Raw genomic sequence first — 27,270 nt, 5'->3', positions numbered from 1 at the left:
TAACAAAATGGAAAACTAAGTATATACAAGTTCAAAGTGATCAGTCTACCTACTGGAATGAAAATGAACATATTTTATAGAAAAATTATAAATCCAAAATCTCTTTAATTATGAGCCATTCAAAAGGCCAAAAATATGCAAAGAAACATGATTTTCAGGCCCCTAAAAGGCCAATAGAAACTGACTTTGAAATTGTTCAGATGTTGAGTTTAGTATACATACCTATATATACATATATCAGCTGCTATAGATATGTTTGAACCATTATAGGGAAACATGAACAAAGAATAAAAGAAAATTATAATCCTAATGAATAGATCGATAAGGAATGTCCAACAGACAACTGGAAATTATATCAGCAATAGAAATTCTAGGAAATAAAAAAATGATTGAAATTAAAAAGGTAATGAATGGATATAAAGGTGGAAAGTGGCAGGGAAACAAAACACATGCACTTAAAGACAGGTTAAGAGAAATTATACTACTGGTGGAACAACAACAAAAAAAAAAAACAAACCGATTTTTTTATAGATTAAAACTTTAGTGTAAGATGAAAATAAGTAATAACCCTCTCTGGTCATACCAAACATTTGGCATGCTTACAACAACATTCTGAAACTAAAGCACAAAGAGACAATCTTGAAAGCACCAGACAAAAGGGGCATCCCTCATTATCAGACATATAACATGTCCACATAAACAATATATACATTCATCGTGTATGTTGAAAACACGCAAGAGGGGTTGCAAAGTTTGCACAGAACCTATAATGGGTGTTATTTGTGTAAAATATTAATAGAAAAAATGATCCAAATATAGATCAGAAAGAGGCCAGGACAGAAAAGAAATTACATATTTAAGTGTTCAGACAGGGCCAAAAATTTCTGTCAATCCAGGATTCTATATAAAGATGATACTTTCACTACACTTTAAGGTACACAGGCCTACTTATTTAGGGATTTTTTTAAATGACATACGATCTTAAATATCTCCATGTGAATAGCTAGTATCTCATGACATACCATACACCACATACAATGGCACGAGTGATGCTGGAGGTACTCTTGAGAAGCAGAGAACAGTCACAAAATCACACAGAAAAAATGGTTGGATTGCTTGATATTTACCACAGATAGAGATCTGCAGTCAAACAGAAACTTTTTAATTGTTAGTTTTACTATGAATATTTTTTTTAAATACAAGACATCAGAAAACTATGTTCACGTGGAAGGTAAAACTTTTAAATACAAAGTACATAAATGTGTATTTTTATCACCATCAGAAAAATTATTACTCAGGTACCTAATCTTAATAAAGTTAATTACTTCTTACTATGTATCAGGCCCTTATCCCTAAAAGATAATGGATGTTTACCAGGAACTTTCTGAATCCCCCTTGAATAGATATGAAGGTAAATAAAAAGGTATTCTTACAAAATTGTGGAAACCTTTATTAAACAAAATGATCAAAAATGAAGTTATTATTTCTCAACATATTTCTCTAGAAAATTCTATACACTTCTGAAAGTGGTATTTTTATTTTTCTCACCCTTCTTCAAAGAATTCTGTGCTCACTGATTGACACTATTAAAAAATGGCAGTTTTGGCATCCTAAAGAGGTTTAAATTGTGTTCCTTTTCATTGTTCTTTGACTACGAAGAATAAAAAAATATATAAAGGGCAAGATCAGGGTTGTAGGGTGGATAAAGTAAGGTTTACTTTATAAAATAGTTGTAGGGCAATCAATGCTACCTTGAAGAATGAGCAAGTACATTATTGTGCTGGAAGAAAAAATTCCTTGGACAACTTTCCTGGACATTTTCTCAACAATGCAGTCTTTGATTGTCTTAAAATTTATTCATACTAAGTTCCCATGATCATCTTTCAAGAAACGTTATCAAGATTAGCCCCCATGGAACATTCAAAAGGCAGTAGCCATAATTTTCTGAGCTGACCTTGAATTTTAACTGGTCCAACAGATCTCCTTGGAAGCCACTTTTTTTTTTAAAGATGGGATTCAATCCACGTATCATGTAACTTTGTTGGATCATTTGCTCATACTCAACTCAGATGTGCAAACGTATTACCCAAGGATCTTTTCTGTACCCATCTACCAATGAGTGACATATTTAAACATACTTGTTTGGAATAAACCCACACATGGATGGGTTTATTCTACTACAAATACTTATTGTATGGTAAAAGGATTGTATGTTTGGCTTTGTAAAATAATTACTTTACCTTTGCAGGGATCCTCAAACTACAGCCCGCCAAGGACATTTATCCGGCCCACCGGGTGTTTTTGCCGCCACTGCCTGTCCTGCTTAGCAGCCAGTGTGCATAGGAATTTGTACATAGTTCTTTTTAAAACTACAGTCTGGCCCTCCAACGGTCTGAGGGACAGTGAACTGGCCCCCTGTTTAAAAAGTTTGAGGACTCCTGCTTTAGAGAGTAAAATACTAAACTTAAGTAAACAAATAAAAAACTGTTAGCTACTCTGAGTTCCAGATTTCCATCTGTAAAAGTAAGTCACCATGATTCCCTCTATAATTGAAATTAATCAATTCAACAAAAATGAGAAATTCAGTCTGCTTAAGAGTAGTGCTGATTTTCAGACCTAAAGGTGCAAAATATTAGCTAAGTAATAGAATTCAGAACAGGAAGTCATGTTAACGATATGAGCAATACTTTTTCATAAAAAGTCAACAATAGGGCCAAATGGCAGATGTCCAATTTGGATTGAACCAACAAGCCCTTTCCAAATTAACTACACTTAGGTTACCAGTAGAGCACAGACCAACTTACCTGTATGCAAGAGCCAAAGCCCAGGTCCCAGCAGCGCAGTACAGGCTGTCCTGGATCTTAGCCTTCTGATCATTTCCAAATGTTTTAGTGGGAAAAAGACCTGTGGTTGGACTTTGATATAGCAATAATGTTGACTTAACTGCAATTAAAAACAGAGGTGGGGGGGAAAGAGGAAGAATTTTATAAACATCCATTTCCTTTGATTTAATGTTCCAATACTCTTTGGTTTTCTCATCTTATTTTTAACAATTTTGTTGCTGTTTACTGAACTTCCAGATAGTCATCTACAAATGTAGACACAACTTCATGTAAGTTCCTCTAATTTAAGTAAGAATCCACCCTATATAAAGTGGTCTGATCTTTTGAGGAAGAAATTCAACCAATTAGCACTTAAGAAGCCTTTCGTATACTATAGTTAACATTAACATATATCATTAGACTTATTAAGATAATATCAGGTACAAGGAAAAACCAAAGCAAGTAATATTTTCAATAAATCCATTTAATAAGGAAGCCTTAAACAAATCCAGTTAAGAATACTGTACATTTGCTAATTTCCAAGCCAATCCACTGCTAGGTGAAAAGTAAATTAGAATTTAAAAGGACAAGCAAATAAGTTGGCTGGAGGATATATAATAACCAGCAAATCAAAAAACAGTCTTTGTTGTTGTTGTTGTTAGAAACCATCGTTAGGCTCTAACACAGCAACACTGTATACACCAGAGTGAAATAATACTTGATTCTAAACCATTCTCACAATTGTTAAGCTTAAGCCCAATGTTACAACTACTGTGTCAATATATCTTGTGCAGGGTCTTCCACTGTTTTGAGCAAGGAATATTTATACAAAATCTTTGTTTTCAGATCTTGTAATGTTTTGGAAAAGCTAAAAGTTCATAGAAGATATTGATGACCTTTTAAATATTGTACAACAGTCATATATGACCTGGGCTTCTTTAGAGTCCTGGTTTCAAACTGCTCAACTGCCAACTTAAAGGTCAGCAGTTTGAACCCAGAAGTCTGCTTCCACAGAGATTTAAAGTCTTAGAAACTCCATGGAGCAAATCTACTCTGATTTAAAGGTCTGCTGAGAGCTGGAATCCCATCCATAGGAGTGAATTTGTTTTTTGTTTTGTTTTTTTTGTCAATGTGAAAGAATAATATACAGCTGCCTAAGCACAGAAACTATTTCATACATGGAAATGAGTGAAAAACACAATCCATATAAGATATGTAATATAAATGGGACAGAATAAATACCAATCATAATTACATCATGTTTTGCTTAGGTTTTGCTTACCAATTCTGTAATAATGATCCAATTTATCCCACAGAGTTTCATTATCGGGTCTTGGAAGATTAATACTTTTAAGAGGTTCATATACTGAGCCTAAAGGAAAAGTGAAAGCTCATTAAATTCAGTCTTTTCTACCTAGAGAGAAGAAACTTTGAAATAAAGAAAGAATAACACTCTAGCAATGCTTTAATTTTTATATATGAATTGTCCTATTTCACTGTTGGTAAATTTTTTAATGTCAATAGTTTTATTGACATATAATTTATATATCATACAATTCAATAGTTTAAACATATTATAAAGAGTTGTGCAATGATCACCACAATCAATTTAAGAACATGCTATTCTTTCTTGTACTCTTTATTATTAACTCTCCATTTACAATCAACCACAATTAAACCAGTTACTGTCCCAATAGTTTTACCTATCCTGGATGTCACATATAGAAAAGCATACAAAAACAAAAAGCAGAAGCTCAACTAAAACAAAATAAAAATGACAAAATAAAATTAAGAAAAACCCTGGTAAATGGTCAGAGGTGACTCATTGGAGACTTAATCCAACTGCAGACCCTGCAAATGGGTTTGGGGCTTTCACTGTCATCCATAGCCTTCTGCAAACTGAACTCAAATTTAATCTCTAATACTCTTCCCTCCTCCAGTCTTGGATTTTATTATTTGCAATCCTTACAACACATAGGCTAGTATACTTCTTCTGTGTGGACTTAGGTGTTACCTCACTTAGATGGCTGCCTGTTTTACGACAAGCTTTTAAGACTCAAGAAGGCATTTTTTCAGATAGCTAGGCACAATTTTATTTCTTCACCACACTTTGCTATATCACCCATATCTTCAGTGATCTCTTCATGAAGGCAATTATCAAGTAGGGCCATGTCACAAAAATGAATTGTTCTTTGTTTTAGGGCTATGATTACGTGCAACCTCAAAATCGATTGATGTACTTATGGTTTATATGTGTCCCCAGTCCACTTTAGAGAGTTCATTGTTCTTTTATTAGGGAACATTGTAAATCATCCCCCTAGGGCATAATAACATAATTCTATCGATAGTATCATTAATTTAGGCAAGGTTATAGAATTTCAAATTCTGTTTAGAAAAAGAAAAGTATACATGTGTAAGACAGCTCCTTAGACCAGAATACATGGATTGTGACCTGTACAGATAAAAACACAAGTGACTGGACACTACTTACACAATCAGAATTGAAGACAGAGCAAAAGTTTCAATAAGCTCATTCACAAAGGCAAAACCATGCCTGCTAGAATAAGGCATGTCATAAAAAAGCAAAGAGGGCTTGAAAGTAGCATATCTATGGTAGTTCCAGGCCACCAATCATTCTGCACTCTCAAAGCAAGAGATCCCAACTAAATCCGATAACCTTCAACCTATAACTTTGGGATAGCAGTCATTCGCTTCTTCTCACACTAGGGCATTTCAGCTTTAAGTCCAAGGGAGTATTTCCATTCCTTAAATCTCCTACAGGTGAGTTTAAGGTAAAGTTCAGCTCACTTAGCGCGGTTTCTAAATCAGAGTATTCTGGTGTTGCCCATGAAGGATACTGTACACCTCAAAAGGACAGAGTCTACCGTCCTGGTTATCTATATAGCACTTGGTTGGGTTCTCAACCATCGGATAGCAATTAGGTCCAAAGTGTCCAATTAGTAAGATAATATGTGCATAAATATACATGTATATGGATATATACATGATACATATATATATACATACACAAATGTCATGTAGTAGAAGTTCCTAGCTCAGTAATATCAACTTCTTTGAGAAATACAACTACTTACATGTACTTAAATCCAAACCTTATATACTCTCTGTTACTGCTTCATCGGGCAATCCTCTGTCAAATAGTCACACTTGAAAAATTCAAGGAAAAAGATGCTGCTGATATAGCCAAAGCCAAGTACTCTACCAATAACGAATGGCTCCCTTCTTTTCACACTGAAATTCTTAAGCTTCCACTTTCTTCTGGACAAAAAACTCACTCACTGACATCATGTCAATTACAACTCAGAGTGACCCTATCGGACAGGGTAGAACTGCCCCTTTGGGTTTCTGAGAATGCCACTGTGTAAGGGAAATCCTTATCTTTCCCCAGTGGAGGAGCTGGTAGTTTCAAACTGCTGACGTTGCAAACCAACATGTAACTACTATGCCACCAGGGTTCCTTTGGCAGATAATACTCTGGCTTTATTATATTTGACTATAAGCAAAGACATTAATTATATTTTTCAGCCATAAAAATAAATACAAGGTGGTAGCAGACCCTACTACTCAAAAGCATACTACTACACAATAATCACGATAATTTATCACAAAATGGACACAAAATTATACACTTGACTGGTATACTTTCTCAAATACTAATTGAAAAGGAGCCATCTAAAGCTTCAGTCATCAAAGTAATGTCTCTTATTCTTGTAAGAAAGCACTCAGAAATCAACAAGATCACAGGGTCACAATGAATCCATCTCTGAAATCAGGCAATACATGCTATACTGTGTAGTATCAGAGCACAAAAGCGAACCTATAATTTTCTTAGGGGAAGTGGAGGTAGGCTTCAAGGATGTGTCACTCTGAGTAGACTAGAGAAACAAATTCATAGACACTCATATGTGTAAAAGAAAGAGCTGTATATAGAGTTCATGTACATCAAGAAAACAACCCCGACAAGTCCAGATCAAGTCCATAAGCCTGATATTAGCCCATATGTCCGATACCAGTCTGCAAATTCCTCTTCGGAATCAAGGTACATATGCAATGGCGCCAAATGCAGGAAAATCACAGACCAGTGGGTGCAAAGTCTTGTGCACCCAGTGACAGTGGAAAGCATCTCAGCGCTGGCAGGAGTATCCATGTGGCTCCTTCAGCTCCAGGGCTCTATCATAGCTCCATGTACCTTGTCCACAGGAATTTCTCACAGGGAATGTGTATGTTCACCTCCAGTGAGCTCCTTAACACCTCCAAATGAGGTCATCAAGCTGGGACCTGAATGACAGGCTACACTCCACCCCTTCACTCTTAGGTCTCAAATTGATAATAGATTATGTAACTACCACAAAGGATTTTGTTGAGATGCATTAAGATTCTGTTTTTTAAAAAATGAAAGCATTCATGTTCATAAAATTGCTATGTTCAGTGTGGTAGCTTATAACCAAAGTAATGAGAATATCCTAGTAAAGGGTGTCTTTAGTAGTTCACATATACACATAATTTGTAAATTTTGATTATTTGTACTTGCTCTTATTATTTTTTCTTTGTTACTAAGCTTCATTGGGAGGATATATAGTCAGAGGTTTTATCTTATATATTTTGGATCTGTTGTCAGGAGACATTAGTCCCTGGAGAAGGACTACATCCTGCGTAAAGTGGAGGAGCAGTGAAAAAGAGGAAGACACTCAATGAGATGGATTGACACAGTGGGTACCACAATGGGCTAGAGATAGGAGTAATAATGAGTGTGGCTCAGGATTGGGCAATGTTTTGTTCTTTTGTGCACAGGACCACTCTGGGTCAGAACCTACTCAATGACACCTAGCAAGAACAAAGGCAACTTAATAAAAAAAAGCCCGCTTGACTGGTAGGATTTGAGACTTAAGGATTAAATTGAGTTCTCCAACAATGTTATATAAATCCTAACCTCTATACCTGTGTTCATAATCCTATTCTTAAATATATTATTTTGCTTTGTTAATAAGACAAAATACTACCTATCTGGGGGTTTATTTTCAGTAGATCTCCTACGAAATAAAAAAGGACCAGATTAGGCAGGCACAAAAAGGTAAGGTACAATAGATATGCAGCCACATGAAGATCTCTAAGGAAAACAGGAGCTGAAGGAATGAAGACTTTTCAGGGAATTAGATAGAAATACAGCATTAACCTAGAGCCAGAACCCTGAATTCAGAATTCTAGCATAAAAAACTACAGGAAATTAAGTTTCCATTTGTTAAAGGAGTCAACATGGTATTTCTCATACAGCAGTAACACATAACTAAAACATGGGCAATATTTCTGCTTTTACTAGAGTTCTCCTAAGAGAGCAATTATTTTGATTTATATAACAAATATTAAAACAACAAAGTTTTATAGGTTTATTACAATTAGGTAAGGCATTGGTGGTTCAGTGACACAAATCTCCTTTCATGTTTAGGCAGTGTACTAAAGACACAGTGTGGGCCCTGTTAGTATGATACTGAACGTGTTTCACTGGAGCTTTCTAATTAAGAGCTGGGCGATCTAGTTGCGATACGAGCGGTACCCTCCCCCCCACCACCACCAAAAAAAAAAAAAGAAAATAGGAAAAAACTTCACTAGGTGGAGCTTTCATAGTATGCATTTTTCCTGCTAGGCAAGCTTTGAGTAACTCACTCTGAGTTAGTACAGCCTGTGGCATTGCCTGGGAAGATTCCCTCTAGTCACAGTGAATTTTTTCATAAAGGCAATTTTGCTTGAACCTTGTTTTCTTGATGGCTGATTTAAGGAAACAGCATGCGGCTAGGAATTTTTGTTTCCTGCTTGGGAAAAATATCACAGAAACTGTTGTGCTGTTGAACACAGCTTACAAGGACAGTACTATGGGAAAACCTCAAGTGTAAGAGTGGTTTTCTCCTTTCAAAAAAGGTCCAATGTCAATTGATGACAAACCTGGTTCTGTATACCCATCAACTTCCTGAACAGACAAAAATGTCGACATGTAGTGCATTTAGAGTTTGTTCCACCAGGTCAGACTGTTAATTAAGCGTTCTATTTAGAGGTTCTGAAAAGATACCATTAACAGTGTGCAACAAAAAAGGCCTGATTTGTGGTAGAAGGGGGAATGGTTTTGCCACCACGACAATGCACCTGCTCACACAGCCACCTCGGTGCACCAATTTTTGGCAGAAAACAGCATGCCTCTCTTGCCCCCAAGGACCTTACTCACCTGCCTCTCTTGCCCCCAAGGACCTTACTCACCTGAGCTCACTCTGTGCAACTTTTTTATGTTTCCACAAATGAAGAGGAACATGAAAGGACAGCAATTGGACAATACAGAAGAGGTGAAGAAAAGATTATGAGGGAGGTGCTGTCTGCCATCCTACCAGATAGTTTGAAAAATGTTACCAAGAATGGAATCACAGATTTGACAAATCTATTAAGTATAATGGAGAGTACTTTGAAGGTGATAGGTTGTTTTGTAAAAAAATTTAAATGCATAGCTTTGAAAATAAAATTCCATTCTAGGGGGAGGAAACCCTCATATAGTTAATTAAGATGGCCCTTCTAGCCATGATTCTTTATTAACATATTATAATTCTGGACTCCATGCCTGTAGCTATGATATCATTTTGTAGTACTCTGTTACAGCTTAAAGGAGGACTAGATCCTGACCTTAGTATGGGGTGTGAATCAAGTCACACCCTTTGTTTCCTTCGGGGTATTTATAAAACTACTCATTTAGAAGGTATGACTTAAGATTCCATTATTTCATTTTTGTTGTGGGTCTGGGGAACAAAAGACAAGCAGCACCTATATCAATGCCATTCCTCATTATGAAAGAGCCATCTGGGACACAGAGGAATCAGAGGACCATTTGGACGTGCATGGCCATGATTTCTGTCTGAAGTGGTGAAGGTCATCAGGCATAAATACACTAGAGACTGGAACGTAAGACGGAGGAGTATTGCCAAGGCTTCGAAGGTTCCTTCTCCCCATCTGTCCCCATCAGATACTATGGGTCTGTGAGAGAGACTGACTAGATAGCAGTGAGTTTTAGATTTCAGTAAATGGATGTGGTGGGATGAAATTTCTTAATATGGCACTTCTGTCCATGTCTCTGTAACACCCAGGAAATGATTGAGATGGACTATGAAAAAATAGTTGGTTTACCACTAATATGAGAGGATTGGTCAGTTTTAGTTACTACCCCCAACCAAACAAGAGCAGAAAGAAAGCCCAAAACAATCAGAAGGAAAACACATTTGTGACCTCTCTCTGAAGTGGCAGAAGCCAAGACCAGAGACAACACATATTATGGGGTGGTGAGCAGATCAGAGGAAGCAGGCCAAGACCAGAGGCTGAGACAAGGAAACTATGAGACAGAACAGAGAATCAGCACTGAGACTATGAGGCAGAGCAACAGACAGTCTTCCTGGTCAAAGATGCAATGGCTTAGAGGTTGAGTACTTCTAGAGAGAGACTTGGTCCTGGCTGAGAAGAGGTGTTGACTGTGGACCAATGACTATATCCTGACGGTTTGCGGTTCCTGATTTGTGGTAGTCTATTAACTTCCTCAATAAGCCCCCATAGTTGTGAATATTGTATGTGAGTTCTGTGTGGCCATTACAATGAATACCTAAACCCAACATAGGAGTGTGCCTTGGCAGAAACAGTTGGCATTAAGTTAGGTAAAGAAGTATGAAGGTGAAGGTATATATGACCCCTATCGTGTGGCAATAGGAAAACCAGAGGATGTTAGATATGTCCTCCTCCACTGCCATTTACTGCAATATAGAAGTGTCAATGAAAATCAGCCATTGAAATTTCTGCATAGAAAAAAAATATATAGGAAATTCCAGCAAGATAGCGGATTAGGAAATCATGCTCTCCATACTCTCCCTAGCAAAGACAAAAGAGACTAGATGAAACCTATGCAAATAATAATCCTGGAATGCTGAGCTTCAGAGTAAAAGGGGGGAGAAAAATTGATCAAACAGCAACAATGAGAACAAGCTGTACAAATGAGGTGAGAGTGGAGACAAATTGAGTGAGTGAACTGTCAGATGAACCAACACAATAGAGCAATTCTGAGCTTCTGAAAGCAGTGGTCAAGAACCGATGGGATGGGATAATCAACTCGTTACCCAGAACCACAGGGGTGACTAGCATTCCAGAAACGTCTGGCTCTCCCTCTGTTCCCTTAATCCTCCAGGAGACTGCAAGCATAGTTACCCACGTCCTCTTCCATGTGACAGGCAGTGGCACCACCCTTGTCCCTCCAAGCGGCCACTGCCAGCTGTTCTAAAAGAGATCACATGAGAAGGTTCTGGCTACAGTGGGAGAAAAATGTGGGACAAAATTCAAAAACATGAAAGAAACGAGACTTGTTAGTCATATAAAAACTAACTAAAGGGCGTTTTTTCATGTCCTCTATGCTCTAACTACGAAAATATTTGATTTACAAATAAGGAATCCTACTTCGCGGAATTTCATTTATCATGGTAGGGTCTAGAACCGATTAACTGCAATAAACGAGGGTTGACTGTATTACATAGATGACAGTAAATGTTTGATAAGAAAAAAAAAGTAGAAAAGCTGACAGTTATGATTCAAGAACTACTTGTTGACCAGTTTACCAATGTAAACTCACGTTACCCTATCTCCTGCTAATGACCAAAAATCAATCCTCACTGGCATTGGGTTAATTCCACATCAAAACAACTCTAAAGGACAGTTGAGAACTGTACCTGTGGGTTTCTGAGACTGTAACTCTTTATATAAGTAGAAAGTCTCATCTTTCTCCCGAAAAGCAGCTGGTGGTTTCGAAATGTTGACATCCCAGTTAGCAGCCCAACACAATAACCACCATAACCACTCTGGGATCAGGGCTCCTAGTAGCCCATTCACATTCCCTGATTTAACTATCAAGCCTCATCTCTTGTAGAAAGACATCTATAACTAGAGAATTTGGAAAACTTACCAAAATCACTTCAGAATAGATAAAAGATGTTGTCCTGGGGAGGGGGGAGGGGTTATGGGACTGAAAATTCTAGCATATTTTATAGAAACCCCTTTATTAAGTCTTGAATAGGATAAAGACAAGACAAAGAAAAATTATCTGGATGATTGAGACCATCAACACCATAATGACGCCTGAAGGAGTCATGGTCATGGGGCTACTTATAGAACACAACGAAAGTCTTCACGATGATAGGCAAATCAATTCATCATTGTCCCATCACTGTCACAAGTGGGGCTGCACAAGTAGGACAAGGACCATGGTTGAGATATATACACAATCTGTATATCTCTATATCACAGATTGTGTATATTGCAGGATTGGTTCTGGGCCCCTCTGATCTCTTGGCTACTTGAATGTCAAAAAGTTATGACTCAACTAACCATGCCGCCCAGGTATTCCAACTTCCCTTTCTAACTTCCCACACAAGCACTGTCAGCACAGGGAACTCTGTCCCTTCCTGGCCTGGTCAGGGGCAATGAATTCACTTTAAAACACTCTGCTTAGAAGCAAAGCTTTTTACATTTTTTTACATTTTTGGTTCAAGACCTAAAAGAAAATCTGAGTTTATGTCAACACTGAAAATGGAGCTAAAGCTTTCACTGCAAGTCAAAGCCTTCAGCAAACCAAGTAATCAGAATCTAAACTCTAATTCAATTTGAATAAACTATATATGATTTAGCACTACAAGCACCTTCAAGATTACTGATATCCCTCATTGTAAAAGAAGGATAAATAAATCTTAATTTTTTCCACCGGTTCTTTCATGCCCAGAAATTTAAAATATTAAGGAATAAATGTATCCTGAATAGGAGTATGAATGAATAATAAATTATGACACCTCCATTCAAGAAAGCAAGGTGCCTTGGTAACACTATTGGAAAAGCATTGAACTGCTAATTATTAGACCTCTAACCCTAAGAGCCACAGGAAACAGATAAAGCTAGCTCCTCCCATACAGCCAGAATGCTCCTTAGAGGCAAGGATGGTGAGACTTCTGCTCACAACTTTGGACATGTTGTCGAGAGACTAGTCCCTGGAGGACATCATGCTTGGTCAAGTAGAGGGGCAGCGAAAAAGAGGAAGGCCTTCACCAAGACAGACTGACAGAGTGACTGCAACAATGAGCCCAGCATAGGAACAACTGTGGGGATGGTGCAGGACTGGTCACTGTTTCATTCTGTGGTGCACAGGGTCACTCTGGGATGGAACCACCTTGATGGCACCTAACAACAAAACGGATACTTTTCTTTTTTTAATCATTTTACTGGGGACTCGTACAACTCTTAACACAATCCATACATACATCCACTGTGTCAAGCACAGTTGTATATTTGTTGCCATCATCATTCTCAAAACATTTTCTTTTTACTTGAGCCCATGGTATCAGCTCCTCATTTTTCCCCACCCACCCCACTCCGGCACGAACCCATAATTTATAAATTATTATTATTATTTTGTCATGTCGTATACTTTCCGACGTCTCCCTTCACCCACTTTTCTGTTGTCTGTCCCCCCGGGAGGGGGTTATATGTAGATCCTTGTGATCGGTTACCGCGCAATTGTTAAAAATGGTTACCACTAGGTAGAGGAGAGTAATTTTTACCTTGTATAATTCTGTTTCCTAACTATTAGATATGAAGATATCCAATTATTACTTGGGTACTTTGTAAAATGAGAAAATGGATATTTGGCATCTACTACCAGGCATGGTACAAGATACTTGATACACAGATTCTGATTTCATCATCCTAACAAAACCCTACATTGTTACTTCAGACACAAAGGTGTTATTATGAAGCTGAATTTCATGGTCTCTGAAAACTAATTGTCCCATGAAACCTCACAACAATGCCTGTTTGAGAAAAACTGAAAGCCTTTAGTCCTTGCTTTCATCTCTGCCTTATGAGAGCAGATTGCTCTAAAATCAGGTGTATATAAATATGCAAATTTAATTATTTATTTAGGGTTTGGTTTTGAGTAAGTTCCACTTTTTATCATCACAGTTCATTTGATGCCTCAAGTTTTTTAGTCTATATGTTTCTCCATGGTGGTGACAAGCTGATAAAATATGTATTTTAAATATGAAATAAATCCATTTTATAAAAATGTGGCAAAATTTGCCCATTTAACTTAGCCAAATAAGATGTGAAAAGGCCATTGCACCATTCTCATTTTATTTTTAATAAAAAAGTATTAAGTTATTTTAGTGACCTTTATGGAAAGAGCATGGCCTATAAAATCTATTTAAGGATAGTATATGTACTTGATGTCTCATGTGTTGACCTTATGAATACCAATAATTCAATTATATATTTCATTTCCTTTTTCAATTTATGATCCATTAGAGTACCTTGTCATAATATACTTTAATTTTATATGATTTTTTGTGAGGTGAGAGTCATAGTTCATTAATTCCAAAAAGTTTAGAATTTCTCTCTAGGGGAAAAAAAGCACTCAGAAGTGATATAACTTTTTTAATGTTCTCCATCATGTTTGTATTAGTCACTGCTTTATCTCAAATGCCAACAGTGCTGGCACATAGTGAACACTTAGCAAATATTAAATAAATAAAATCAATATCCTATGTACAAAATTTGCCAAAAGCTATTTAGAATCAGCTGAAGTATAAGAGTCATCAAAGTACATGAATTTAAGTAAAATGCAACATTAAATTATTTAACTTTTGGTTTTTGGTTTACAAATGGCAGACTGGTTATTTAGTCACATCATTTGCCTGGTTCAGTGTGATTCAAAGAATCACACTACAAAGAAACCATTTTCCTGGAACCATATTCTACTTCTCAGGGTTAAGGCCCAGAGTGATAGGAACTCTTTCTGGGACCCATTCCCAGGTTGAAAGTCCCTAGTTAAAGACAATTTGTGACTTCGTAAGATTGGCCAGGTAAGTCACCAACAGCAGGTCACTGATATAGCTGTTGAGCATGTCAAAGTCATCAGGTACAATTTAGGGTAGTTAGTTAACCAGACTCATCAAAAAGTGGCCCACAGCATTGGCAGCAGCCACCTTTCCAGTCAGAACATCCTCTGCATATTACCACTCTGCTCAGAGCATCCTGGATATGGGATGACTCGTGCCCCACCCCACTTGTAGCAAGTCACTTAAGACTTGCAAGTCACCAGCTGGGACTAAAACAGGTCTTCATAATCAGGTCAAATCCAATGCTTTGGTGTCATGATATGCATGGCTCATGGTCAGCTATAAACATCACTCCATTGGTCCTCCCAGGGACATCCACCAAAGTGCTGATATAGGGCTTGATGCTCATGTGACTGTTCTGGAGGCTGGTATCGACAGTGAGGTGCATAGGGACAGGGGCCTCTCAGCTGTAGTATTCATGGATCAGCAGTGTTCGATTATGCCATGGCCTATAAAGTACCATCCCAGAATGAGATCATTTGAAGAGACTTTTTATGCAATTCACACATATTCTTCACAAATTCTATGACAACAGTCATCTCATCTTCAAACTCTTTGTGAGGTCCACAAGAATGATAACTTCCACTGAGTGCTTTTCAGCAGTAAACAGCAGGGTTATGATAACTTGAGCAGTATCCTCACTGTGTCACTCATAGCTGTCCACGATGGAGCCTGACCATTTGGCTACCAGGGAGAGCTAAGCCAGGCTGGGGCTAGCGTTGAGGCTGAGTTCTACTCGGAGGCCGCGCCACAGTCTAGGGGCTACAGCTGTTGTTGAGTCAGACCAGCAGGCAGGAGCTGGAGTAGGAGCTGGACCTGGAGTGGGAGCTGAAGCCAGAGTCTGAGATGGAGCTGGGGCTGGAGCTAGAACTGGGCTGGAGCAGAAGCCACTGACAAGGGTAGTGAGGGTAGTGAGGGGAGCACTGGACACTCATGTAGTCCTCTTGTAAAAAGAGCTAAGTTATTTAACTTGAGTACTTCACATACAACATTGTATTTTCAATCACCTCATACACATGTAAAAACTGGTCAATGAATAAGGAACACCAAAGAAAAATTGATGTCTTTGAATTGTGGTGTTGCAGAAGAATATGACATATACCATGGGTTTTAAAAGAACAAATCATTGTTGAGAGAAGTACGGACAAAATGGGCTATAGAAATGTGGATGAAAACAGTTGATCTCATATAATTTTGATATGTTATCAGGAAAAATCAGTTACTGGAGGACATCACGTTTGCTAAAATACAGGGTTGTAAAAATGAGGAAGACCTTCAATGAGAAGAACTGACACAATGCCTAGATTAATGGGCTAACACAGCAACAACTATGAGGATGATGCAGGACTAGGGTCACATGAGTTGGAATCAACTGGAGGGCATCAAACAATAATATTCTACTATTCTACTCTATTATTTATAAAGGGGGTTCTCAGTGAAATAACAAGATGATTAAAGTATGAAATGTGTAACAGCAAAATCAGTAGAATAAACATAATATAACCTCACACATAATCATTTTATAAAAGTAAATATATCTTAACATGTAAGATCTGTCCAAAGAAACCCAGGGTCATTATTATAAGTGAAAAACTTTAATTCCAAATTTGAAAAATAGTTAATTAGTTCAATACTAATTGAATTATAGGAAAGAGGTAAATGAAAACTTCACTGTGTACCATTTGCAGTTTTCACAAGAAATATTTCATTTTATTAAAATTTCTGGTCTCATTTAAAAAAGGTGATATTAGTCATTTTGCTATGCTAGTGATGGACTGCTAACCACAAGGTCAGCTGTTCAAACTGACCGGCCACTCTGTAATAAAAGGATGAGGCGATTGCTCCTGTAAATATTTCGAGGGCTGTAAAAATTTACAACCCTGGAAACCCTGTCAAGCTGCTGTGTGTCCAAATTTACTCAATGGCAGTGAGTTTGGGCTCTTTTACATGTTATTTTATATAAGTTGTATAGAAGTAATAATTTCAAGCCACTCAACATTTTGAAAATGAACTTGAACCATTTCCAGTTGTTATTTACATTATGATGAAGCCTGGTTTACATTGCTGCACAACATAAACATTATTATTTCTAATTAAAATTTGATCAGAATCTTTAATGAACAATAAAATAAAGATGTCCCTATACATGAGGAGTTAGTCTGAATGCCAAGGCTTTAAAAATAGACCAGGTTTCAATCATAGCTATACCACTTTATAACTTTCAAGACTGAGTCTGGTTTGCTCAACTGTAATATGAGGAAGAATATAAATGTTGGGTTGGTGTGAGACTCAATGTATATTAAGTAAAACAATGAGCATAGGGTTCATTATATATTAATTGCACTTTTCATTGGCTCATATGCATGTAAAAGTTGAACAATGAATAAGAAAGAACTAGAAGAATCAATGCATTTGACTTGTGGTGCTGGAGGACATTCAAAGCACCATGGACTGCAAAAAACTCAAAAGAGTCTATATTATAAGTAGTAGGGCCACAATGATCCTTACGGGCAAGAATAGCAAGAATTATTTCAGGAAAGACCAGTCCCTGGAGAAGGGCATCATGGTTGGTAAAGTGAAGGGGCCATATTTTAGACATTTTAACTTATGTTTTTAATATACAATAATTTTCAAAATCAATGCCATAAGGGGACAATTCAAAGGCAGCCAAAGACAAACCTCAGAATTGTGAGGGTGTGCCCAGTAAGAATCAAGAATATAGATGACAACCTATAAGTCCAAGAACTAAGTTCAAAATAAAAGGAGCCCTGTTTGCACACTGGATTAAATTGTTGGGTGGCCAGCTACAAGGTCAGCAGTTCGAACATACCAGTTGCTCTGCAGGATAAAAATGAGGTTTTTTTGTTTCCATACAGAAACTCAATGGGGCAGAACTACTGTTATGAGATTGCCTCATTGCTTTTCTTATATAATCAAATACAGTGAACCCTCGTTTATGGCGGTTAATCGGTTCTAGACCCTACCGTGATAAATGAAATTCTGCGAAGTAGGATTCCTTATTTGTAAATCAAATATTTTCGTAGTTAGAGCATAGAGGACATGAAAAAACACCCTTTAGTCACCATTACACTTGTATTACCCAATTTATTAAACGAAAAGGGGAAAATACAGTAAAACATTTTGGACGTTACAATTATCATTTATTATTTATTATATTATTTATGGCATCAAGCGTGTACAGTATGAGCCAATCAGTGGCAGTAATGACAGAGCATGCGCTGTTACGCAAAAACCGCGATAGAGTGAAGCCGCGGAAGTCGAAGCGCTAAGTGGCGAGGGTTCACTGTAAATTATTATTTTTTGAGGTGCAATTCTCTTGGCATAATATTAATTTATGGTATACAATTTAGTACATTGACAATGCTGGGCATCTACTCTGACTCTTCTAGCTTCAATATTCACAGTAGATGCCCAATATTGTCACCACAGGAGGGGAAAAAACAAAAACCAATTGTCATTTAGTTGATTGTACGTCATAGAGATGCCACGTGTTGTACAGTATGTCTACACTTCACAGTTTTCATAACTATGCCATTTTAGAAGCAGACTGTCAGGTACATCTTTCTATATGTCTCAATGTGTTCAAACTTCCAAAAACTTAAGTTATTGGTACTGAACTGTGTCAACCATAGACTCTTACCAATTGCAGTTTAGGACATTTCAACTAACAGAAATCCTATAGGACAGAGAACTGACCCATAGGGTTTTCAGTTTGGGACCTGGTGTGCAGTAGCACCCACTGGAATCCAACAGCATAGCTGCAAACTAACTTGCTCTAAGCATGGCCAGAAGGTGAAGAGTCTGGCTCTTCACTACTCTTGAGAACATTTGATTCTCATTAACCACCTATATACCACATGTCTCACAACTGATGGGTACTATGAGGAACCTCCAAAAAGTTAGACATGGTGAAGAAAATAGATGGCATCCAGCTATCAGAAGGCATAGCATCAGGATCAGTGCCACCCATCCACTCTAATACCACTGGACAGAAAGAAGGAAACAACCAACACCTATCAGGATGCCCTCAGTTGCTTTAATGAGAGCAATCAGAGACTTGCAACAACTTCAAACCCACAACCAAAAACATCAGAATTCTACTAGCATTTCAGTGTGGTCAAATATCAGTAAGAGTAACATATGAGGGGGTAAAGACTATTTAGTACTGCAGGAACCTAATGAAAATGGTGAAGCCAGAAAGAAAGTGTATTATCTGTGAGAAGCAGATAGATAAGAGGTGTTACAGCAGAGCATACGAGTCAGAAAGAAAATTGGAAAGTCTAATAACAAATTCCAGGTTTGTATTTTAACCTTTACATAATGGAAGCCACTGAGAATATTTAGGTAAGGATGTCAGTCATATGATCCATCCAAATTTTAAATAGTATATACTCATGTAGAAGCCGAGTTTTACAGCATATTTTTAATGCAGTTTTTGTGATAAAATTAGGTGCCTTGGCTGATATTCAGGTCAGTTTGTACTCGAGTATATATGGTAACTTGGTTGGCAGTGTAAAGAACTACTAGAAAGAAAATGAGTTTCAATTAATTGCTCTGCTGGTTCCCACAACATTTTCTGAATGCGCTTTCCTTTTTTTTTTAATCATTTTTATTGTAGGCTCGTACAATGCTTATCACACTCCATATATACATCCCTTGTTTCAGGCACATTTGCACATTTGTTGCCATCATCATTCTCAAAACATCTGCTTTACACTTGAGCCCCTGGCATCATCTCATTTTTCCCTCCTCTCCCCTTTCCCCCTCCACTCCCATGAACCCTTGCTAATTTAAAAGTCATTGTTATTTTGTCATATCTTACTTACACTGTCCAATGTCTCCCTTCACCCATTTTCTGTTGACTGGTCTCCAGAGAGGCTATATGTAGATCCTTGTAATCGGTTGTTTTTTACTTTTTGTTTTTGAACTCTGATGTATCTAAATCATTTTTAAATAACAGCGATGCCTCTTGACTGATACATTTATTCCATTCATATTTGGGATAGTAATCAGTGAGTTGAATTGACTGTTGTAATTTTATTGTGAGTTTTCTTGTTTTCAGAGGAGGTAATGATTTCTTTGTTCAATTCTTGTATATTTTTCTATGCTCAATTCTGTTTATGGATTTTAGTGTTCTCTTTGTTTCTATTTATTTTTGTGAGATAGTTTATTGTTTTTCTTTTAGGTTACTCTGTACTTTATTACTACCATCACAAATTTCAAATAGTCCATTCAAACCTGATATTTTCTTGACTTCTTTATAATTTTAAGTTTTATGCCAATGAATCTCCTAATATTTTATCTGTGCTTTAAAATTAAGAATTTTTTTTTAATCTTCTCAAGTTCTGAAGTTCCAGTCCTGCAAAAGTTAATTCTTTTGATGCTATCCCACAGAGATACATGGTTTAAATTTTTGTTGTTGCTCTTTTAAAAACATTTTTTTCTAACAAATTAGTATTTGGAAATTTGTCTTCAATTGTTCTAATTCTGTCTTCCTTTGATTCAATTCTATTCTTTGTCTTTCGTGTTATCTTTTTCTGAAAGTTTAGTATTAATCTTCTGGATTTTTATTTCCTGATTTTGTGTGAGTTCTAATTTTCCACTTTTGTCAGTTTCCTTTTTATTGTCTTCTAGTTTTATTTTAATACATCTAGAGTTTTTATTGCAATTTTTATAATTTTCACAGTAGCTTTCATATGTTTTTTTAATGTATTTATCGTACCTAAATTTAGTTCTTTTGAATTCCTTATTAATTTCCCCCCCATAAGCATGAGTAAACAAGGACTATCACAAAAGCAAAGAGTGCACATGTATCTGGCCTCCAATGAGTTATTTATTTCTATTGTGCCTCCAAATGAGGTCATCAAACTGCGACGTGATTGACAGGCTAGACCCCATGCCTTCACAAGTTGACAGGAGATAATGCAACTGCCACAACTATCTCTTTCCATTTAATCTAAGTTGCCAACAGTCTTAGTCTATTGCTTTATCTTCCTTTACCCTCTCCAGTCCCGGAAATCTCCCAAGAGCATTCGATGATGATTTCCAGGAGAATAAAGCAGGATGCATTATCTCCTACCAGATACAAAAACAAACTCAAATGGATCAAAGTCCTAAATGTGAAACCTAGAACTATAAAGATCACCGATGAAAAAATAAGGATAAACTTAAGAGCCCTAGTGCACAGTGCCCTAGTGTGTAATATAAACAGATTATTAAATATAAAGAAAAACAAACACACACACAAAGAAGAAAATTAAATGACTAAGACCTCCTAACAATCAGAAACTTATGTACACAAAAAATTTTCACCAAAAGACTAAAAAGATGATCCATAGACCGGGGAAAAAAATTTTTGCAATGACTTACCAAGTTTGAAAATATCAATACCTCAACAAGAAAAAGATAAATGATCCAATTAAAAATGGAAAGAAATCTTAAACAGATAGTTCTCCAAAGACATTCAGACAGCCAAAGAACATATGATGAAATGCTCATGATCACTAGCTATTCAAGAGATAAAAATCAAAATAACCAAGAGACACCCTCTCATACTACTATTATTAGCAAAGTTCTAAAAACAAATGCTGGCAAGGAAGACAGGACCCCTCATTACTGGTATTAGAGCTGTAAAATGGTACAATTACTGTGAAAAACAGTATGGCACTTGCTCAAAAAGTTAGGAAAAGAAATATGATATAATCCAACAAACCCTTGACTTGATATATGCCCTACAGAAATAAGAGCCACAAAAAAAAAAAAAAGAAATAAGAGCCACGAAGCTAACACATATATGTGCATCCATGTACACTGCAGAACTATTCACAATAGCAAAAAGATGGAAACAACTCAAATGTCCATCAGTGGACGAATGAATAAATAAACTTCAGTACATATATACATACAATGGAATACTACATTGCAATGTTAAAGACTAACCATAATTTTGTGAAACACCTCATAATATGGATAAACCTGGAGGATTTTACACTGAGTGAAATTAGTCAATTACAAAAGAGAAAAATTGTATACAACTACTATTACGAAAGGTTAAGAAATGGTTTTCACACTAAAACAAACTTTCTTCATTGTTACCAAAGGTGGAGAAGTAACAGAAGGAGGGGAAGTTATAAGCTAAAGAGTAAACAAATGTTAACTTGGGTGAAGGGGAAGAAATTCGGCAAAAATGATAGAAGCCGGGGAAGGCACTGGAAAAGTATACAAGAATTAAAAGCAACAGAGGTAAACACTATTTGATATCCAATCCTATAATAGTAATCTATTACACGCTTGGATAGATATGCAGTCTGAACAGGTATGGGAGAAAGCAAGTATTCCCATGAAATATATTGTATATGTGTATTTACCTTTGCTGCAAATATATCTATGAAAATGGTAGAACATATAAGAATGAAAGTTAAATAAATAGATATAACAAAACATTTTAAGAAAATAAGTTGCTGGGTTTAGGAACCATATTCTTGTGGGACACTAAGGTCAATTGGCATTACATAGTTCACAAAGACAATGTTGCACGTTTTAATTTGGTTGAGCGGGGACTGGTGACTTAAGAAGCTCATGAGCAGCCATATAAGGTACAAATAGTGTCTGTTACCATCTCAAGACAGAAGGTTGATGAAACTCAAAGAGATATGGAGACAAATAGTCCAATAGATATTAGACTATGCAAATGTCACTTGCTATAGCCTTAACTGTATGAAAAAGATGATGCCTGGCTACTTCTACCAAATGCTTAGAAAAAGGATTATATTAGAAGGTCCGGGATAAGGCAGGAGAAAATTATGAAACAGAATTCAAATTCACAAAAGAGACCAGGTTTATTGGTCAGATCAAACTGGTGCGACTCCTAAGATTATGGCCATAAATCACTCTTCATGGTTGGGTCTGAGCTCACCCCTGTGTTAGAATAGCCAACCATTTAGGATCAAAGGAGTACCATTTAACTAAGGACAGAGGGTTAGGAAAGAAGGAGAAATGGGAACACTTGGTCAAAGTGGGATATATATTGAATAGATTGAAATAGGTAAGTTAAAACACAATGTATATCAATAAATGATCTGCTCTGTAAATCTTCACCTAAATCACAAGAACAACAAATTTTAAAATACAAAAAAATCAAAAACATTTAAAAGAGGAAAAAAACCTTCTAGCCCTGGTTTCTTTTTCATGGTACATCCCGCAAAGCAAGACAGAAGTCACCAGCAGTGCTATGAGACTCATTTGCAAAAAATCAGCTAACTCACTTGCTAGTGTGCTCAAACCAGAACAGTCTGACCTAAAAATAAGGCCTCAGTAAGAGCCACCAAGGTTGCTATCGGTACATGAAGTACATGGGCTTCAAGTTGGACAAAATGATCTTCCTTAATTTCACTATCCAAGATATCTATCAAACAAAAGAAATAATGCTAACTCTTTATAAAAACAAAACCTACCATTAAAAAAGAGAAACAACTAAAAAAAATAACCGACTTCTAATCGAGGTAGTCAAAGTGTAATCCAACAATTAGAATAAGTGGGAATTAATAAAAACGCATCATCCAGAGCTACAGCAAACAATCAGAAGGCATCTACTAATTTGTAAGATGAAGTATTTAATATCTTCAGTTAAAATATTCTATTATTTGCTTTCGAATCAGAAATTTGAAAATACAACTAAAGAAAGTCATCTAGCTCAGAAGCACATGTCTATTTAACAATTAAGCCAATATACATCATTGAATAATTATGTCCTACTCACCCAGTCTTTTAGAAGTCAGTGAAATATTAACTATGTGTATCTTTCAGTCTGAACTTAGCAGACTAAAAAATAACATGTACAATTTGGCAGATTACTCTACAAAAATTGAATGGTCTCATGCCATTTAAAAATATGGATAAAGATTATCATAATAAGATAAGACTGTACATGAGATTTTACTATATCTTATACAGCCAGAAAATGTTTAACTGTTAAATGATCACATTCTAAATCATTATAAATGCCATCAGATTGTTTCAATTCAGTTTTCACAAAATGTTATAGGGAGCTTGATCAATTATTAATCAAGTCTTTCTACTCTAATACTTCATATCTTTGAATGGATTTCTTTTCCATTTACAATAAAATATAAATACTGGTAGTTTTAAAGTCCCAAGGCCCATGTTAGGCCCTCTATTTAACCTATTCTTGTCATTCATTTTATTTGTTTGAAAGTTTAGAATAGGAATAGTAGAAAATTAGTTCTATCATGGCCGGGTTGTGTTTGAGAGATTCAAAATTAAGTGTTCTTGGACACTGCTTGTATGCTTTTGCTTGTGTGTTTCATGTAAGATGGACAAGGAAAAGAATATTAAGAGCAAAATAGCTTTTAGGATGTATAATGTGAATATTCTCTGGTAACCTAAAGCAGTGAGAATAGCAGTTGTATTCTTCATGAAATGTAACCCATACTGAGGACATTGGACCACAAGAGAATAAGCATTAAGGGCAAAGAGATTCATGCCAATGGAGTTAATCCATATCATACAGCCTCCATTCCCTAAATCTTACAAGATTATAGAGCACAACCTAATAAGAAGAGTCAGAGCTCCCAGCAGAATACAGTTTATAAGTGCTTTCTGAAAAAATTTTCCTACTGGGAAAAAAAACACTGCATATATATATATATATCTGTAAATTATACATAAAATAACAACTGGTCTTTCTGCTGTCTAACATGAGTTTCTACAGAAACTGTCAGTACCAATCTCTTTAAACTTGTAGGTGATTACTGACAAAAATGAGATAGTCTTAGAATAAAATGAAATCTAAAATGGAATGGACTATTAAGTAACACAGTTCTATTAATATTAGATTCTGGGTAATCGAATTCAATATAATTATATTGAAGCATGGCAGATTTTCTTAATCAAATAGCTACTTTGAAAATAGATAACAAAATGAGGGGAAGAGAATAAGTTATTATCTTAAGAAATAACTACCACATCAGTCTCATATGCATATTAGCAATATTACAAAAGGTATGTTTTTTGGAAGGATGAAAAATAAAATTTATGGAGAAGCTACTAAATATCAGATGGTTAGAACATACTTTTTTGTTTCATGTAATTTTTTTTAATTGTGGCAAAAATATACACAACAAAACATTCTCTAATTTAACAACTTCTGCATGTATAATTCAGTGTCATTGATTATACTATGCATGTTGTACAACAATCATCGATAGCCTTTTCCAAATTATTCCACACCATTAACATAACTCAATGCCCCAAAGCAAAAACTCTTCTTCCTTCACCCATGGTTATCATTGGACAACTTTGGTTTCTTCAGTTTTTACTAGTTTTCTTGATATAATATTCACATATACTTCCATAGTTAACACATAACATTTTATTTAATCCTCACAATAACCCTTCCCGGTAAATCTTATTATTCTCATTTTTACAGAGAAGGAATCGAGTCTCAAAGGTACAATGTATTCTGATAAAGATAATAGTCAGACAAATGTCAAAGGTAGAATGTAGTCTAACAAATAATAAACAAAAGAGTTGTGTAGAACTAATCTTAGAAGAAATATGACCGGAATGTTTCTTTGAATAAGGACTGAGAAAAAAAAGAATAAGGACTAAGATAACTTTGGTCTACTTACTATGGATACATTGTCGTGAAAAACTGATTCTAGGAAAGGACATCAGAGTGCAGAGAAATTAAGGAAATTCTCAAAATCCCCAAACATATCAACAATCATGAAGATGGCATAAGACCCGAACTGTTTTATTCTTTTATACATAAAGTTGCACAGAGTGGGAACCCACTCATTAGCAACAAAAACTAAACAACAGATCTAGGTCTAGCTGATTTCAAAGTAGATATGCTTTCATCAGGGTCTTAAAAGGGCCACAATGCATGACTATCCTGGACCTTTAAAGCCTATGATCTCTTTAAGCCACAAGAATTCTTTCAAATAGCTGACTGCTAAATTAGTTTGAAAAAAAACTGCTACATAAATTCCTAAAAAAGAAGAGTGTTTTAGACACGTAAAATAACAAGTTGACTTTTTCCTAAACTATACAGTAAACTTTATTAGATAAGCAAATCAAATTAATAGAGTATTAATTAATTAATGAAAGAATCTAAAGAAGAATTAGTAACAGGGAAAATTCAACTCAGGGGCTAATAAATTCATCAAATGTTAATAAAATTAGAAAGTCAAAATGAAGATAATGAAGATTGATTTTAAAAGGAATGATTTTTAAAGTTATGTCACCTAAGAATAAAACCAAAATTTCCAAGATATTTTGTATCTCACCACAATATACTGTAAACATTACTGCAAATAATTGAACTGTAATGTTAATGTGAACGCTAAAGCTGACCAAATCTTCTAACCTAACATACTTTTATTGTCACAGTGGCCAAATAAGAAATAGAAACAATTGAAATTATAGGACAATTCAGTCTTTTACTAAAGAAATAAAATATAATTTATTTTGGTTGCGAATTTCATTCTAAAGTTTGTGTCTTGTACATTTTGCTCCAGGGCTCTTTAAACAGCTAGATCTCTCTTTTGATGTATGCAATCAAAACAAAAGAAATGGCATTCAACCACAGCAAATACTGGCAACTTAACATTCAGAGCACAACTCAGTATGCACACGTAGAAATGCAACACTCACAAAAATTCAAAAAAGGGTAGAAACAAAGAAATAATAGCAGGGACACCAATCTAGCAGGATTAAGGAATGTTAAAATGCATGGAACAATCTTAATACATAGAAGACTAATTTTCCAAAATCAAAATACTGACTTTCATATTTTGCAACTCTGGGTAGTTTCTAGTTAAAAGAACCAGTGAAAAGTACAGTTGTGAACCCAGGACATGTTATGTAATGATTGTTAAATTAAATTGTGCAATGAAATACTCTCCTATGGGAACCAGTGGAGAGGTCTGGGGGGCTGGCCCCAGTCCCAAACACTAAGTGGATGCCTGCCCCTCCCCCGAGAAGAAATTATTTCAAAGGATGGCACTGAATCCGCAGCTCCAGGAAAAAGAGATATCTGATCAGAGAACACAGGAGATGACGGGGAAGGAGGAGAGACTGGAGCACATCCTGGCCCACCAGGCCTTGAGGAAGATAACCCCAATTAGAGCAGCCAATCCACATAGAGGACCAAATGGCCAGCCCCACTATGATACATGATGCCCCTCACTGACCCATGGCCCTGAGGGAGACAACACCAGAGACACAGTGTGGGAATTGCACCCGATCTGATCCCGCCACTCTGATGTAAGGCACTGGGTTCGTGCAGTGGAACAGCAAGGGAATAGAGCCACAAGGTCCCTAGGGAATGATGAAGGTGGACTTTGGGGCCAGGGCGTGGTGCCCCAATGGACTGGACTGGAAAACACTCCTAAAGGCTAGCAATCCTTGAACTAACTACAAGCTTTTCTTTCTTG

General features: G+C 36.3%; 1 protein-coding gene and 1 pseudogene across 5 annotated transcripts in view; both read right to left on the bottom strand.

Annotated features, from left to right (window-relative positions):
- Positions 1-27,270, bottom strand: part of PHKB (phosphorylase kinase regulatory subunit beta) — a 230,101-nt gene that overhangs the window by 194,838 nt on the left and 7,993 nt on the right. For all 5 annotated transcript variants that reach the window (XM_045293618.1, XM_004704694.3, XM_004704693.3 and 2 more), the window contains 2 exons: positions 4,105-4,194; positions 2,805-2,943 (listed from right to left, as the gene is read on the bottom strand). In XM_045293618.1, the coding sequence (XP_045149553.1) occupies positions 2,805-2,943; positions 4,105-4,194 (229 nt within the window). The remainder of the gene's footprint in view (positions 1-2,804; positions 2,944-4,104; positions 4,195-27,270) is intronic.
- On the bottom strand, positions 14,717-25,472 carry LOC123522109 (annotated as a pseudogene).

Source organism: Echinops telfairi, unplaced genomic scaffold, assembly GCF_000313985.2.
Source record: "Echinops telfairi isolate 266 unplaced genomic scaffold, ASM31398v2 ScPeMD7_2291;HRSCAF=2852, whole genome shotgun sequence".
In the NCBI taxonomy this organism is placed as follows: Eukaryota; Metazoa; Chordata; class Mammalia; order Afrosoricida; family Tenrecidae; genus Echinops; species Echinops telfairi.
The sequence above is the reverse complement of the archived record's forward strand: the minus strand, read 5'-3'. Positions and strand labels throughout refer to the sequence as shown.